The sequence below is a fragment of the Xiphias gladius genome, chromosome 20 (genome assembly GCF_016859285.1).
Source record: "Xiphias gladius isolate SHS-SW01 ecotype Sanya breed wild chromosome 20, ASM1685928v1, whole genome shotgun sequence".
NCBI lineage: Eukaryota > Metazoa > Chordata > Actinopteri > Istiophoriformes > Xiphiidae > Xiphias > Xiphias gladius.
Window position 1 is genome coordinate 4769847 of NC_053419.1, and position 18264 is coordinate 4788110.

At 40.5% G+C, this 18264-nt stretch overlaps 2 protein-coding genes across 4 annotated transcripts in view; one reads left to right on the forward strand and one right to left on the reverse strand.

Moving 5' to 3' along the window:
* The window catches only part of c6 (complement component 6), a 23883-nt gene extending 20399 nt beyond the window's left edge, over window positions 1–3484 (forward strand). For all 3 annotated transcript variants that reach the window (XM_040156968.1, XM_040156965.1, XM_040156966.1), the window contains 3 exons: window positions 761–848; window positions 985–1229; window positions 1999–3484. In XM_040156968.1, coding sequence (XP_040012902.1) covers window positions 761–848; window positions 985–1229; window positions 1999–2180 — 515 coding nt within the window. In that variant the 3' untranslated portion in view covers window positions 2181–3484. The remainder of the gene's footprint in view (window positions 1–760; window positions 849–984; window positions 1230–1998) is intronic.
* Window positions 3467–18258, reverse strand: LOC120806157 (complement component C7-like). The gene is given in 22 exon segments (XM_040156969.1): window positions 3467–4521; window positions 4690–4871; window positions 4992–5088; window positions 5860–6051; window positions 6349–6481; window positions 6712–6799; window positions 7201–7372; window positions 7728–7956; window positions 9296–9462; window positions 9649–9762; window positions 10237–10480; window positions 10639–10767; window positions 11784–11922; window positions 12078–12222; window positions 12914–13055; window positions 14184–14259; window positions 14762–14823; window positions 14987–15003; window positions 15006–15289; window positions 15386–15460; window positions 16351–16594; window positions 17773–18258. Coding segments are annotated over 19 exon segments (2544 nt in total). The 5' UTR covers window positions 15043–15289; window positions 15386–15460; window positions 16351–16594; window positions 17773–18258; the 3' UTR covers window positions 3467–4342.
* Between the last annotated feature and the right edge of the window lie 6 nt (window positions 18259–18264).

Consider the following 18264-nt stretch of genomic DNA (forward strand, 5'->3'; position numbering starts at 1 on the left):
AATGTCCCGGTAAATTTCCATCCAAATTTAGCCCAAATTTTAACAGAATTTTCTGAAAATCAGTGAAAGAAAATATGAACTACTGTGTGTTTCCATCCACTTCTGTTATGCGAATATACAGTCAGATGCCATTAAACTGTAGCAGAAGAAGAGGGCGCGATGAGATTACTTAGAGATTACTTGAATTAAAAGATTACCAGTCAAACTTTAAATAAACATAAACAGACTGAAAAACATGACGGAGATATGACATTTCTGTCTGTATTCATTTGAGGACGTTTACAGTCTCTTCGTCGCTCCACACAGATCATATTTTTTTGCCATTTTTTGTCCTTTCTGTGAAGTAAAAGCTTCAGTGGACATTGAAGTGACACGCTAGATGTAAGTCATAATTTATTAGTTAAGTCTGCCTCTATTGCAGTTTGTCGCATTTTGTTTTTACCAGTACGCCAACTTTTCCACCTCAGCCAAGTGGGAAACCTTTTTATGTGATACTTTGACTTTTCTTTTGAATTGCCAGCAGTTCTGTTAAAGCTTCGCACGTTAAAAAAAAACAGGTGGATGGAAAGGCACTTATTATGAGCCAGCATGCACCAGGACTGAAGCTGCTAAATGGAATTCAGCCATCATTCATTTTTTTGCTTTTCCTAACATGTCAAAATGTATATATAAACTGATTATATATTTTGTATGAACAATGCTCAGTATGAAGTCATTTTTCTTGTTTCTTATTTCTTTTCTTATGTCCTCCTGTATGTAGAGGAACCATTTGTTCCTGAGGGTCAGTGTGGTCCAGGAGAGAAACTGCAGGACTCTCGATGTGTCTGTATCCAACGGGAGAGCTGCCTGTAAGTTGTTTTTTTGAATTCTTTATCCTATTTTACTGTATTTTTTTCATGCTTTTATTTTTCATCTTTGCAGCTGATTGACCTGTGTGTGTGTGTGTGTGTGTGTGTGTGTGTGTGTGTGTGTGTGCGCGCGCAGTTCAAAACCAGCAAATCTCTGTATCCTGAACGTAGACATCGGCATCATCGTGTCGATGTCCCTCTGCTCCTTCCATGCCGGTCGTTGCCACGGTGATCCGCTCTTCTTCGTCAGCGAGGGCGAGTGCGACACGGCCAATTCTGGGGAACTGGAGTGGGCCAAGTTCAGGGCTAAAATGGCCTCTAAGAGCTCCGTTCAGGAGCCCTGTGATCTGGACACCTGTTACGAATGGGAGACTTGCTCTGGTCAGTTTGACATGAAACCACAGCTAGCAGCCAATTAGCTTAGCTTAGTATAAAAACTGGAAGAGAACAAGCTGGCCTGGTTTTGTCCAATGTCCAATATTCAACAGACAGATATGAGAGTGGTATTGAACATCTGATTTAACTCTTGGCAACAAAGCCAAAAAGTATTTCCCAAAATGTCAAGCTATTCCTTCAAATTTCTGTTACAAGCATCCATTGAAATGCTAAACCTGGCTGCAGAAGTACGGCAGGTCAAAGCTGACCCATGTAGCTGCGCAAACTGTAATAGACGGTTACAACATACAGTTTGGACATTTTCACATCAACATAAAAGGCTCAAGTGTGGTTAAACATTGTCTATGTGGCCCCCTTTGCTGCTTGAACTAAGGTTTGAAATCTAGCAGTCAACACATTCATGTCGTACTACAATTATCCTCCTGAGCAAAATGCTAGATCATCATCACAATAATGGGGAAATATAAAATACAAACCAGATTTAAAAGAAATCTAAATTTTCCCTTTAAATTTTGAGTGCACCACATTGACTTGTAGGAGTGGCTTGCTGCACTAATGTTGAAGTCATCATCAGTTTATGCTTTGGTGATTGCATTTTGAATCACTCAAAACTTGTCAAAATAAATTCTTGATTCATCAGATATAATTATCAAAACTTCCGTAGGCATAATGAACACAAATTAGGTTTGAATATTTGAAGACTTTGCATATTAATCAAATTCATTTCCTAACGTTAACTCACATCTCCCCTCAGCCTCTAAGAAGTGTGAGTGCAGAGCTGCTCGGGACTGCTCCGGAGTCAAAGAGCACCAGTTCTGTGTGAAGCTGACCCGGACCCAGAGGACTCGCAGTCTGGACCTTTGTTCTATGGCTGCTCTCAAGTGTGCCAGCTATCAGTTTGAGATTCTCAATGAAGGCATGTGTGAGTCTAAATGATTCTACTAAAGTTTTTCTGTGCCACTACACTCAACCTCTGAATTCTTCTGACAGTGGTGTGTTTAAAATAATGTTTCACCACTGTGGAATAACTGGGACAATAACTACACAGTTACTAATACATATGATTTACAGTAAAGGTAAACTATACAAAACTACTGTGTTTCTTTTTCCATCGCACTGTGCGCTGGAAACCACAATTTTAGAGTCACCATAGACATCATTACATCTTGGACCATGTTACTCTTTAAAAATGTAAGTTATAATTATAGAAGCAAACTATGCTGACAAGCAGATATACCAACGCCCATGCGCCAGAAACAACTCACAACCAAAAGCACACCTCATGATGGGCGATGGGAGAGCCAGCTCACAAAACCGGGCTCAAGCAGGCGGTTTCGGATGTGCTCATTGGGTGGGCTGAGGTGCACCTGATGCACTTTCAGAGTCTGTTTTTCTGAAAGGCCCTAGAAGACAACATCATCATTTTATATATTAAATTTTTATTTGGTATGACTGGAGGATTACCGGACCTGATACCACATGTATCATGCTACCACCTAATGTTAGATTTGCACCAAGTCTAGTATGGTAAATCAGGGGTATGCTGTAATTCGAATGTGCATACAAAATGGCGTCCTTTGGGGAGGTGACCTGGTGGGAAGATATTATCAAATAGTAAACCTTCGTTGAATTTTCACCAAAGTCGGGACGACTGTACTGGAGGACAGACTGGAGAGGCAATTTGGTGACATTTGAACAACACTGTAACATCAAAACAAGGACAGGTGTTACAGCGCAGGTATGATGGATTTCCAATTCATTTGGAAAGACAAATCTGGAGCACATGGTGTACCATATTTCACAATGTCCCCTGAAGACAAAGCACATATACAAGAGTGAAAGCACAAACATTAAGGGAAATGCGCTTCAAAACCAGAAATGCAACAAATATGGATACACTTACACATAAGGAAAACGCATGCAACAAGACCGGCTACAGCCGAAGTGCTCCAGGACGCTAGGGTGAGCGATAGGCTTGATTTTAAACTGTTGGGAAGATTGTTTTTGCCCAGAACAGCTCAGATCTCCAACACATTTCACGAGCCTCACGTAGTGATACAGTATATCAAGCTGGAACTTCACCTAACTTGTCTGCTGACCTGATCTGAGCCACTTTTTTAAGGACACAGAGAAGAAAAAAAAAAGCTGTAGTCAGTCAAGTCAAGTCTTAATACAGGAGCAGTGTGGAATATTCACACTGCCAAATGTTCTTCACATGCAATAAAGCATTTTTTAAAGAATAACATTGTCTGTTTTTTTCATTTCTTACAGAATGTACCTCTTACTGCACCTCTTGCTCACAAATTAAGCATGTATTTCCTATTCTGATCTCACCTCTGAAAATTCTTCAAACCATGAAATGACATTAATGTGACCAAGCAATATCCAGATAAAAATATCCAGACTAAACTGGAGCCAGAGTCTGATATGCCAAAAATAAGGATTTTACTATATGAATTTCCCATTTGATTAGACAGTGTCAAAAAGTGCCCAATAACAACACTTGAATGGAGACCAAAGAGAATTCAGGAAACAAATACAATAATCACTAGGGGGCTACAGAGTACACAGTACAAAGATAAACCTTGTAAATGCTTAAATGCATGAAAAAAGAAATGTCAAGTTTTTACTTCACAAAATCATTATAAGATATAAGGAATTTTGAAATAAACATAATTTGAACTCATTACGGGTGATTTGTAAAATTGCCTGCTGCGTAAATCTGATGGGTGACCAAATGGAAAAATAACCCCTTTCAAATATTTGATATTTTAACAGAAACCATGACAACAAAAATGTATTCTGAAAAGTGTTTTATCAACTTCCTTTAACCAATGCTAAGGCATTTATTTTAGAATTTGTCAGTCAAGCCTTGAGAACAGAACATTATGTTTACTTTGCACGCAATTGTCGTCAATTATCCCTCCTCCATGACAAATATCAAAGGAAACCACAGGATGGCAGAGGAACTTATTTACATCATTCAGGTGTTAGAAAAGAGATTTGCTTCTATTTACAATTTAGTCATTGAGAGAAAAATAAGTTCCTGCTTTATGTACAGTGTGATACTTCTCAGTGAATAAGACAACAACCCGTCTTTATTCTGGACACGCCTCAATACTGATCACCTTCACCTGCTCCCCAGCACACCTTCTGGCCCCCACCTCGCATTCGGTCATTGTCGTGGGTACGCTGCCAACACCATGGTTAACGCACAGGGGGGTGGAGTCTTTAGGGCATTCTGATGCGTTCAAGCATACACATTTTCTCGCTGACTCTAGAATTGAAAAAAATAATGATAACACATACTGATGCAGTCACATACACACACTCATACTAAAGAATTAAAAAACGTTTCTGTTTTTTAAACCTTAGGTCTGATCTTGATGAGAAATGATGGTCAAAACTACAAAAATAAAAACAAGCTGTAATAAACCAGACTCACCCTGACAGACTGTCCCTGGCTTGCAGTCCTCGCAGGATGTGAACGTCTCCTCTGGCCAGTGACAGTCGCTGTCACTGGCCAAAGTGAAGCTCCGTCCCACACACTGCAGAGCTCCGAGCTTACACACACCTAATAAACGGCTTTGGCTTGAGCCAAATCTGGCACACAACTGCAGAGAAGTCCTAAATGAAGACAGTATATAAAGAAAAATGCAGTATCTCAATTGTTACTGTGCTTTTACAACTTAGCCTGGGCAGTTCCCTGACAAAAAGTAGTAAAAAATTCTCAGATCTCATACTCACGGGCACTGAAATGGCATTTTACACACACACACAGTTTTTCCAACATTCTCCCAGGGTTTACACTTCAGGCCAGATGGAGAAGAGGGAGTTGTCGGCGCTGAAAAGAAAATATAGAAAGCAGGATTGGTGTGTGTTTACCCCTCAGAAACACAACCTTAAATTGGCTATAATCAATATTTTTATAATAGCAATCCATTACTTGGCAACTTGTATGTGAAAGGTTTTGCTTGTAGTGATTAACCGACAAAGAACTGTCACCCAACTCTGCAGTTCCCCTCAGCTCTGCTGAGCTTTATAGCTCAATGTTTTGGTTTTCCTGCCCACGGCTTTGCTGTTTTGGGTCAGTCTCATAGCGTCATTTTTGGCTACAGCAGGCAGCTGTTTTCAGTGAAAAAGTTCTAAAAAAAAGGTTCTGTACACTACCTGACAGAGACCAGCTAATAGTAGGGCATAGTGGAGCATTTAGCAGATAAAGAGCCATATATTTCCCACAGGAGTTGGTGGAGGCCAAAAACAAAGCTAAAAGGGGAGTGAACGTTGGACTTAGATTCATCAGGTGGCCTGAAACACAACACCAAATAAATACTAATGTTTCTCAGTACCTGATGAAGGTGCAAAAGGCAACTGTTTGCTAATACGCCATATCAACTTAAAATGTGACAGTAGATCAGCGTTGTTTTCAAAAATTGTTTCACTATAGCAAAGTGGCAAAAAAAATAGTTACTAGATTTAATTAGGATAATTTGGATATTTATTCTGAGAAAAATATCTGGCTCTTTAGTGACTACATGTTCCACCTTGTTCACCAGATAGTCTCTGACTTTGTCTAAAAGTTAGCGACAACATCTGATTCTGAGCATAAATTTACCCGCTTTACAATGAGCGCCTGCTGGAGAAGGAGTCCACTGCAGACTGGGACTGCATATGATCTCTGACACCTCACCATCCAGCACTGACCCCGCAGGACAGGAAAAGAACACTCTGTCTCCAATCTGATAGGCTGCTCTGGTGGGCGTGGCTATAACTTCACCACTGAGTGGGGGGATCCCACATGTGGAACCTGGGACGGGAAGAGAGGAATTCTGAATAAGTGGAAAAAATTAAAAAATATTGTGATTCCTTGACAGTTATATATTGTGGGTGCACAAGAGTGAATAGTAGGGGTCGCCTGCATCTGGATCCATATTTGCATGAAAAAATACACAGTGACAGACATGTTGATTGTCTCATCTTATTATCTGCTTCTTGGATGGGCCGACTAAATCTCACTGAAATCTGTTACAGTTACTTTCTGAGATATCCTGCCAATAAACAAAGAATAAGACAAAAAAAACTTCTTAGTAAGATGAAGACATACTTTTACAAACCATCGTTCCTGTCATCCACGTTTGGTTTTCACTGCATTGAGCCACAGCGTTCCCACTGAGGTAATATCCGTATATGCAGGAGTACTCCACTGTGTTTCCAACCACGTAAAAATCTCTGGGATTCTGAGAAAGAAAAAACAACAGTAGCTCAACTTAAAAAAACATGTACTTAATCACCTGTGCTTCAGTTTGCCAGCCGCTAAAAAACTACATAGAAACGAATTGCAGAAAAGATTATTTTCAAATGAGCCACAAGTTTAATACAGTTTTGCAGCCTTTTCTGTCACTCAAACCAAAACGCTAAGTGGTATACAAAGCTGACAATGATGGAAATATCAGTTTTTCAGACTCACCTGAATAACTCCATTCCTGAGGTTTGGAGGCGGACCACATGTCTTTGGTGGAGTCACAGAGAGACTGAAGCACTGAGGCTCCATCATCCTGCACACAAACAGTTTACAGTGAGAAAAACTTAAAATACTACAGACACCTGCTGCTTCTTAAGCATCTCTGATATTTCTGAAACTAAAGTGTTCGGATTAGATTAGATTGTACTGTATTGTGAGGAAATGACCATCTGATTTAAACTCACATATCTATAACTACGATCAAACCATTAAGGTAAGAACAATATAAACAAATATTAAAAACATGAAAGTATGTGTACTTGTTATAATCATGCCTTAGGGGCAAAAATCTCCCATTCTGTGATAAAGCTGGTTTGCACAAGATAAACCATTATATTTCAGGGTTATAACTTTGGGACAAGCTTAGGGTTAGGTAAAGTGGCTGTCCTACTACTACATGACAAATAAGTTTACTACGTGTGTTTGTGTCCTTACTGTAAATACTGGATCTCTGAGTCCTCACAAGGCTTCCGCTCCACATGCAGTCCAGTGCAGTGGTGGCCACCTCCGCTAGGAGCGGGATTGTTGCAGCTGCGAGTCCTTGACCTTTGACCTCCGGAACAAGATCCCCAGGAGGACCAGCAGCTCCAGCTGCCATGGATCACCCCTGAGAGAAAAGCCAAAGATTCTCTTTCTTGTTCTTTCTTGTTTGTGAAGGAGTTTGTCATGCCGACTGGCTGCCACGGTAACATAAAACTTCAACTTAACCTCTTTAACTTTTTTTAGTAAGTTTTGTAACATATAAATGAGGGTTACACCAACTTCACTTAACTTTAAACCTGGATTAAATGTTGGTTTATCTTGTAATTCTGCTACAGTCAATTTTGAACCATACAGGATTATTTTTAACCCTTTCTTTAAATTTTAACATCAATTTAAAATCCTATCACTTGATTAACTTTAAACTGTCGGCTGAGGCAGTTTAGATTAGATAGATCTTATAAGAATAAACTGTTGTTTACCTGGTTGCTCTCCAATCACAGCTCCATTCTGGCAGGCTTGTCCTGAGGTTCCCTGCCTGCAGATGCAGCGACACTTGGAGCCCGTCAGCAGTGGCTGGCCGTTGTTCTGGCAGGGCCGGCAGTGGCAGGGATGCTCCTCTGCCAGGTACTCCTCTGTGGCTCTCTTCAGGTGGAGCTTTTTCAAACCTGCACACTGAACCTCCTTCACCAGCTCATACAGAGGACGCAGCTGGAAAACAATTTACAGTTTATGAATGGGTTTGTACAGAAAACAAAGAAATACACAGAACACAAGACGAGGTATTTAAAAACACATCCAAAATATCAGACAAACAAAGTAATAATTAAGGGGTGATCATTCATACATTGATATATTACTTAAAAATGTATTTTATTGCTATTATCATAATAATTGATAATGAACATAAATATAATATGCTGATAAACAAACATTTATTATGGAAGACAGTGGAGAAAGAAATGTATAGTGAGCAGATACACATCTTTTTGGTCCTATCTTTAGAGATACTCTATTAAATTGGTGTCAGAAGAGGTGCCAACAGAAAACCAAGAAAAATCTTTTCTGAATTTTGAATATTTCCATCTTTTTACCTCATAACAATTTTGGCCTAGATAATCATGACATAAAATTGTCATATTGGCATCTACCTACCATCAAAACATTATGATAAGCTCTCGACCATTTGCTAAACATTAGCATGTTCAGCTAACCAGATTGGTACCTACAGCAGTAAACTACTTTTCAAAGGCTAACATTTTCAATAGTTAACCACATGGTTACAGGTTACACATTCAGGACTGACACATCTACAGTGAGGAAACTAATGATAGCAGCTCTGTCCTGCTACATATTGGATTTGGGGAAGTTTGCACTCCAGGGACCTGAGCCAAACTCATCTCCAGACATAGCATTACGTTTGCCAGACTCACTGGTAGGTCAAGAGGCTTTTGTAAAAGTGAAACATATTGTTTGAAAACACAAACAGTCAAGTATGAATCAAGCCTTTGCTTTACTATGGTAAACGACTGAACAGGGTTATGTTAGAATGAAACAGCAGTGTGATCTCACATTTTTCCTCATCATACTATACTATAATAATATGGTTAAATATCTCCATCCTGCAATACAAGAACAATACTCCTCCTTTACTTCCATTTTTCCTACATCAATCATCAATTGATGAGGACATTGACCTTTTGCATGGTACATATAGCTTTAGCCTTGGTCCTTTATCGTGATGCATGTGCCACTAAGTACATATTTAAGAGCCTTTAGCAGGGTTGTTGTTGAAACAAGTCAGCGAGAGACAGAGTTTTAAGCCAGTTCACAGGGTTAATGTAAATTAGCTAGCTGGAGTTAATTCAGCCTGCAAAATTTATGGATGCCTGTTTTGAGAAGCTCCACTTGTGTACTTCTGTCACTAATCAAGGACCCATAGACTCACTTGAATTGGCTTGTTTAATTTAAGAAAAAAAAAAAATCAAAAAAGGCTTTTGAATCAATCAGTCCATCAATAACATACAACCAGCTGTGCTGACTGTCATACCTTCTGGTCTATGACTTCAGGGTAGTCTTTGACAGATGAGGCCCAGTTATCATAGACTTCTCCATTAGCTTCTGGGTTTTCCAGATCCAGGAATGTCAGTGCACCTATCATGGCCGGATCTCCACCAAAAATGTTGACCTTAATGGGTATCTTGTTTACACTGTGTTCTGTAGACAAATGACAATGGAGACTGTTTATTACTCAGTCTAGTGTGCGTGATTGTCAAGTTTAATTGTATCTATTTAAATCCAGACTTGACAAAGTTAAATTGAACCCAGAATATAACTAATTTCTTTAATCCTCCATGTTACACTGTGTGGTTTGAGAGTCTAAATATGAAGGCTTTCACTCACCATGGCTGAATGAAAAAGATTTCGTCAGTTTTTCACAAATGGTTTTCACCTTTTTCCTCCAGAAACGGCGTTTCACCTTTTTCCAACACCTCTCGTACTCTATATCTGTTGTATCTTCACACAAACAACACGGGAAGGACAGATTTACAACAGTTCAAAATGCTCAAATTATCAGATGGCAGGCACAAAATTTTGGCACACAGAGAATACAGGAGTAATCACAATTCTAAAGCTTTTATTGGTAGTAATATCAATAGTATGTCTGTTATTTTATTTATTCTAAATTTACTGGCAACATTTTTTGAGAAAATATGATTTAGAAAAGATTTTTATGATAAAACTCTCTTGGTGGTTTAATTTCAACTTGTTGAAAGCAACCAATTGTAGACTTTTGATTACTTCCAAAAATGAACAGTTCATACGTGGAACTGAACAACATAGCCAATGCAAAAAACAAATTCACAATTTTCCCTAAAAATATAGCACATCACATTCACCCCCTTCACATTTCACATGCTGAATCAAGATTACTGGCTATGTAAAGGTACTTATATTGATAGCAACATTATTTGCACCAAAAGTTCTTACTGGTTGAAGCGAGCGCCTGGCGGTCTAACTCCAACAGGGCTTGGTATTCGCCTCCAAGTGAGCCCTCGGAGAGGTAATGTGTGCCATACATCTGAAGCAGCTGGCGGTAGGCAGAGTAGTCATACGTGAATGGCAGCGAGGACAAGGCCTTCCAGAAGCCTTCGGCCAGAGTAAGATATTGGGGGGCGGAGTTTTGGAACTGTGCCAGTTCCACTTTATTCTTCAGGATTATCAATCTGTAGGCCTGAATGATAGATAGGATAAAACCAGGAGGTCATTACCTGCATCATTAAAAGCTTTAACCCAATTGAGCCTAAAGACAGCGAGTCACTCAGTTTGTCCAATACTTACAGGAAGAAAAAGATGTCAAATCAATAAGTGATTTGGAGGTTGTATCATTACCTTATCGTCAGTGAGCTCTTTGTGGAAGGTGCGGCGGTCGTGTCCCACCAAGGCGTTGGCCTGGATGTGCTGCACGTAGGACCAGGAGCTCTCGTAGGATTCATCACTCTCCTCATTGTCTACATTCACCTGCAGCACAAACAAAGGCAACAACTTTCATTTGGTTTCAGTCCAACACTTTGGTTCAGACTGAAATTCTCAACAACCATTCAATGGAAAGTTTTTGCGCAGGCATTCATGTTCCCCTCAGAATGAATTGTAATAATGTTGGTGATCCCCTGAGTCATCTAACACCATCATCACATCAAAACTTTAATTTGTCCACTACTCAATTTATGACAAAATACCTGCAAAACTCAGGTTCTTATCAGCCTTGGCTGTACTTTGAGTTTAACACTAAGAAGCAAATGCTAGCTTGCTAACATGCTGACTTTACACATGCTTTTAACGTCAGCATGTTAGCATTATCATTTTGGTGTGCTGACATTACAGAGCTGTTAGCGTGGCTGTAGACTCTTACTCTTGTTATTTTATTGGTTTATTTAACAGGGACGGTGCATTATAAACAATTGTATAATCGTGCCAGATTTAGCCAAGAATCAGCTGTCCCTAGGTAGATAATATGGTCACCCTAAAATACTAAAAAAAAAAATTAGTGGTAAAAATACTTCACATTTGTATGTTTAAACAAGCATTACCCATTCACCCTGCAGCAAAGTATGGAATAACACTTTATTAATTTTGCATTTTGAAAACCCATAAGTATGATTAGTAATGGGGCTCATATTAAACTATTCTATGTCTAATAGACCTTTTCAACGGCAGACATTTTGACTTGTCATATCAGGAAGAGCACAAATTAAATATATCTTGTTAATCCTGGCTCAGTTCCATCAAGTGTTCCAGTAAGCCATCACAATGAGCCAGCATGCACAAGACCAGGACCCTTGAACTAGCCTACCTATATGGAAAGCAGTCGTTTCTAATGTTATCAGTTGCCCCTGTGTTTTCCTGCTATGGCAAGCCAAAATGTCTGCTATGAAAAAGGTAGCAGTGTTTATATAAATTCATATCACATTCGGTGGAGAAATCAGGACTTTGACTGTGAACATGACCACCAAATATACATTTCTTCGTCAACTCACCTCAAAGTTGTACCTGAGGATGTTCTGTGGAAGTCTGTAATAGACTTTGTGGTCACCACTGAACACCTTCCTGCACTGCCCTCCAAAGCTCAAAGTGTCGATCACACCTGCTCTCAGTTTCCCTGTCAACACGTCATACCTGTAAAACATGATACAACAAATCCATTTGATGGACTTTTATCTAGCAGTTGATAACACGACATACTGATTTGCAAGCGGATATAAATGGGTTATCTAAACTTCTTAGTTATAGTAAAGACTTAGTTTCCTGCTGGTGGAGTTGTAGCTACTCACCCCCTGCCTGTGAAATCAGAGTTGGGAGGCGTCTTGTCGAGGTCACATGAGTAGTGGCTGTCGTCTTGTTGACAGCTTCTCTCATCCAAACCATCATCACAGTCCTGGTCTCCGTTACACACTAGAGAGCGGCTGATACACTGACCTGCATCAGGGTTTCAATAATGAGTTTTCATTCCGTATTGCAAGAGACAAAACTTAGAGAAAAAAAAAATGTAAACAGTCCCTTTTTTTATTCTTTTTGAACCATATATTTTGTGATTAAATATTGAGAAATGGTGAAAACTGAGACATATTGAGGGAAACTTGGAGCAGAACCTTAACCAAAAAAAAACATACAGAGTTGAATCTGATTTTGTATCAAGATGGCTAGAGGAAAAGATCTAAGTGACTTTGAAAGAGGGTTTTTTTTCATTGTTGATGTTGATGGGAAAGACGTCAGTAAATAAGGCCAAATATTGTGGTCGACAGCACACATTTGACATGAATGGCAATGCCCCCATCCTTAGGTCACAAGGGGTCACTGAATGGTTTGATGAGAATGAAAATGATGTGAATCAAATGCTATGGCCTTCACAGCCACCAGATCTCAACCCAGTTGAACACCTATGGGAGATTTTAGACTGACGTGCTAGACAGCATTCTCAACCACCATCAAAACACCAAATGATCTTTTGTAAAAATGGTGTTCATCCCTCCAGTTGAGGTCCAGAGACTCCTAGAATCTATGCCAAGGTGCACTGAAGCTGTTCTGGCGGAAAGTGGCAGCCCAACACCTAACTAAGACACTTTATGTTTGGTTTTCCTTTGTCACCTGTCTGTATGCTGCAACATACCAGACGTGCAGCGGAACCTGTCTCCACATCCTGTTTCCAGAGGACATCCTTTCTGTGGGACGCACGGTTGTGTTTGTGTGGCTTCTCCTGAACATGGCACACCCCTAAACTGGGCATACACCTCCACATGGCGAGTACGCACCTGAAAAGGAAGCAATTATACACGTTAAATGAATTAGAGAAGGGACAAAGTGCAATGATTAGCAGAATCAAAATGTATTTATTGTTGTTATCCTGGCATAAAATCCAGAACCAATAGAAGGCACACTGTAAACTGGTGATTCTATTTCAGGTCCCAGTCGATCATAACTTAATGCTGTGAAACTACTATGAGTCTTTCAGTCCTAGTGCTGCACTTTTGCCTTTTATTTTCAAGATGGAGACAACCACTACTAGACTATATAGACGCTTGTAGACAAATAGTGTTTAATTAAATCTGAAAAACATCTAATTTCACTTGTATTAAAAAAAACCAAACGAATAAGACTGTGTACTCCTAGAAAGCTGTAGTTACCCTGTCTGTACATCAAGTGACACCACATTAGATCCTGACCCCCAAGTTGAGAAACTTGGGGGGGGCGTCAACACTTGGGCGCGTTATCGCCCAGTCACACCAGCATTTAAAACTAACTAACTAATTTAAAACTGTGTTACCTTATAGCCCTTTATGCGACTGAGCTGGTTCGGCCGCACTAATTCGGCAAGCTACTGCGAGTGGCTAGCACTTACGAGTTCCTAGCTAGCATGTTAGCGGCTAGTTCGCCAGCTATCTTTGTGTGTCATCTGTGGCGCTGCGAATGGTAAGGACGTGAGGATGAATTTCACTGTGCCACTTCCTGGTGTGAACAGGCCTTCGGATTACATCTAACGCATGATTCACAATCTAATTGGTAAATTTAATTAACAGGGTCAACATTGTGAGCATCAGACACCAATTGATATTTGTGCATTGTTCCAATAATTTGTGTGAGCTCTGTATTCATTACACTGCTATGTGGGAACAAAAACCTGTTCCCACACTTACATTTTGGGGACTCACCTCCCATATGTTGGCAAAACTTTGTTCCCTACAAGATTAGTTATTTACAGTATTTTATGGTCAAGACTTGTTATTACAGAATGGGTTACAATTATTAAGGTTAGGTAAAGGGTTGAATTTAGGTATTGATTGTTTAGTGTGGTGTTTTGACCACACCTTCAGGCAATGAATATAACTATACACAATTTCCTAATAAGTAAAATATGAGTGTGTGTGTGTGCTTTGAAGTACCTTTGTGCTGGTGCAGCCATCACACTCAGACCACTCTCCATAAGGCCCCCATCTGCAGTTCACAGGCTGCTGACAGCTGAGAAGGGATAGACACTGACATAATTAAAAACATTTCTTTTCTTGAGAATGAACTGATATTTATTGCCCATTTTAAAGTTTACAGTGAATAGAATAGTAGCATAAGATTAGGGACTGTGCGAAAATAATTGGGGTGGTTTGATCCTTATGTTCCATTTTGTCAAAAGGCAAGGCCTTTCCCAGCATGGGGTTAATACTGTTTTATTTAAACCCTCCAACAACCCCAATAAGCTTAATGAAACTTCTAATATCTGGTGCACACCTTGGTAAAACCCTGGCACAGAGACAGAACAACTGCCCTCTGCATATGACAAATTTCAGGTTTATGAACCATGCGACACTAGTGATGTGACAGTTCATGTAACTATTCACTGTATTACAAAGGAAGGCAGAAATAATATATAGGTTTAGGATGAGAAAAAAGATCCTCCCCTGCTCTCTCAAAAAAAAAAAAATCAGACTTCACTACCTTAAGCCAAAATAAAAATCACAATACCTACCAAACTGGAGACAGAAAGACGAGCAACATCGCCAAGGAAGACAGCGCTGCAGCCAAATCCAACTGTGAACAAAAAACAAAAGGTTTTACTCAATCAAAAGAAATTAAAAAGGATAATAAAACATAAAAAAGAAGATAAGATCATTCATGATCAAAACAGACTGCAGCAAAACAAGACGTTCCAATTTTTGATATATTGGTAAATGTGTTGTGGGGTTTTCAGCACCTTCATGATGTGTTCAGCCTTCTCTTCTGCTCCAGCACCGTAGTATTCAGGGTCATATAATGAGTGGTGGGGGTGGGGTGGGTGGGGGTGTTACTCAACAGAAGTTCAGGAATTCCCACGATGAGGAAACTCTCATCCGTCAAATCTGAACAACCAGATTTATTTTGCCTCTGCTCACACACTGAGTCATGAACAGAGACCCAGTGTTCTTTTCCACAGCTTCAGTCCAAATCCGACTGAGCTTTGTTTTGCTCATTTATCTTTGGTCATTTGTGTCCAACAACACAGTGAGCGGCTTATTTCCTGTAAAAAAAAGAAAACACAGATAATCCTGTTTACTTTGAGTGCTGAAGGTTAGAAAAAGAAACATGATGAAATCTGCTTTTTTATTAGAACAACCTCACTGGAGTTTGACAGGAGTAGCTGCGTCACAATTGTTTGTGCTCGATAGGGCTGAAAAATCAGAAGCTGAGTCTGCATGATTAAGGCAAAGGTCAGAAAATTCCCCATTGGAAATAACATTCACATCTTCAGCTGTATTAGTATATAGCAACTAGTAAGTATTAGTAATAGTAACTTAATTCAAGCCATTCAAAGTTATTTATTAAGCGCTATTCATAGTTTTATTCACATTTTTTGTTTGTTTTCCACTTGAAAATATAAACTGAAATCCATAGTTGGGGCAAAAATGTCCAGTCAGCAGACTGCTGATAGGTTGTCCTCTACTCCCCCCCCCCCTTTCTTTCTATCTATTCAATCTTTTTACCAACTTATTCTCAGTCTAATCTCAGTCACACGTTGTTGATATAACTTCTCATCCACCTCTGCGTAGACCCTTCAAGAATTTTCAATCTTGAAAATATGCTGTACAAATGTAGGAATAATAATAAAGTTTATTTAGCAATTATCAAAGTCCTCAATTACAAAGTGCTTTACAAAGGGCAGAAATAGTAGGTCAAATAAGTAAGAAAAAAGTACAAAATAAAATAACCATAAATACACATACATATGTACACATACATTCCTGTATACTGTATATAGTGTTTAAAGGGTTTTAGTGTCTTAAAGTCTTGTGAAATCCGCTGTTTTTGTATTGGGCACAATTAAAACCGGGGTTTATTTATTGTCTGTCACTTACTCATAAACCTACTCTTATTTCGTTTCAAGTAAAGAAAATGCAACAACAAAAAAGAAGAGAAATAAACACCACCCATACACCAAAAGGCACTGAAAAACCTTGCATCCAGTTCACAGAAAGTAGAGAAACTTTCCGTTCGCTTTTGAAAATAGACATGTGACAGATCCTGGGGCACCACGCAGTGTGTCTCAGTTAACGGGACCAAAGAAACCAAAGGCACACTCACCAGATCTGGATCTCATCCGTGGTCTAGCTAGAAAACCACCAACTGACGACTGGAGGGGTCCGAGGGGGAGTCCGTGTGTAGGCAAGCGAGCAGGGTGTCACCATAGGCCTGATTGCGGTTGCCATCTAGTGGTGACTTACTTTCTTCCGTAGGGTTCGGCACCAGGTCACTGTTGTCATACTGTAGCTCCACAGTTCGTCCAGCTGTTTTCATTGTTTCCGAGGCAGGCGGTGTGTGGAGTCTCCTTTTCCCGAGAAGAAGAAGGGATAAATAACAAATGATCAAATCCGGCGTCTGTGGTCGGGAATGTTGGCCAGGGGACTGCAACCCTTTTTAATTTCCCCCCCATACACCCTCACATGCATTTCCACATAGATACTGTACACGCCCACTACAACAGACAGTTCTCCACCAGAATTAACTACTGCACCTGGCACCAGTACGTAAAGTAGGGAGATACAATTTATTGGAAATAAAACTGAAGCGAAATTACTGAAGAAATTCATTCATTGCATGTGAAAATTGTGATTTTGTGTAACTATACAGTCTGGAGGTTGGCCAGTCACATATTTCTTAGGTGGGTGGGTTCCTCCTTGTTCGAAAATCCTGGCTATGACCCTGGCAGCACCAGCACCCAGACAAATAACAAGGCATCAGCAGAAACTTCATGAGAATCACGATAACAAACATGTAGTCTGCTTCTATATTATAAGCCTTTTTTTTACTCTGATCTCAGGTCTTGTGGTCTGTGAAGGTTGCACTTGCCACAGCGCACGACTGGACGTTAAATGCTCAGCTGCGCCGTGCATCTGCATTCCTTCTTCGTTTTCGGCCACTCATCTGTTCGGGTTTTTCCTCTCAGTTTTCAACAGTGGCGCACATTCTCAGGGATTCCCAGGGATTCCCACTGCTTTAACCTGCACTTTTGGGGCCCCCAGGAAACGGGGCGGTACTGCTCCTCCACACCTCTGGAGCGGTGTGACTCCCAGCCTGGGGACTCACATTTCAGCGGCGAGGCACCCAGTCAGTGGTCCATGTGAGTCACACCCACTCACATGTCAGCAACGCCCTGTTTCCCTGGGGGCCCCAAAAGTGCAGGTTAAAGCAGTGGTGTCAAAACCACATGACCAGAGAAGACCTGATCTCAGGTCTCCTCTGGTCGTGTGGTGTCAAACCAGGTTTGAAACCACACACCAGCCACTGCCGAGGCTGGGAGTCACACCGCTCCAGCGGTGTGGAGGAGCAGTTCCATTACAAGCAGCCCTACAAGTTTTTGCAGAAGGAAAAAAAAAAATGGATAAGACCACATACTGGATATCCTGAGAATGTGCGCCAGGGCAATGTGTGCAGTGAAAGCGACTAATGTAATAGAATATGAATGTCAGAAAAATGCAGCCTGCCTTCAGACATCAAATGTCCCACCTTCGGCTTCTTGCATCACTGTGCCTCCCTCTCCGCGTAAAAATGGTTTTGGCTGATTGTTCCTTCGCTATGATGTTTGAGCTTCACTGTGGGGTTTTACTCTCCACAGTTCCAGGCGGACATATGGTCTTTATTCTATAGGCCCCTTTTTCTTCTATTTTTATATTTGAAAAAAATGTTGTCGCAATGTTTTCAGGAATTCAGCAGAAAAAAATAAAAACAAACAAAAACTGACAGCGTGTCGCTTTGAGACAGCACTTAGACCAACTACTACAGCAGAAGCCTGGTCTCAGTCGCTCTCCCTAGGGGTTTGCCGGCTGGCTTTCCCACGGCGGCAGGTGGCGTCCTTCTCCCTGCCTCAGAAACAACAACACGACCGGGAGCTCGACATATGGCTTCAGCCGTGCTGCCGCTCCGGACGCAGACGCGGACCGTCAGCCCGTCTGCCTGGGTTTTTTCTTCCGACAGCGTCGCCGGCCCGTGCGGACCTCG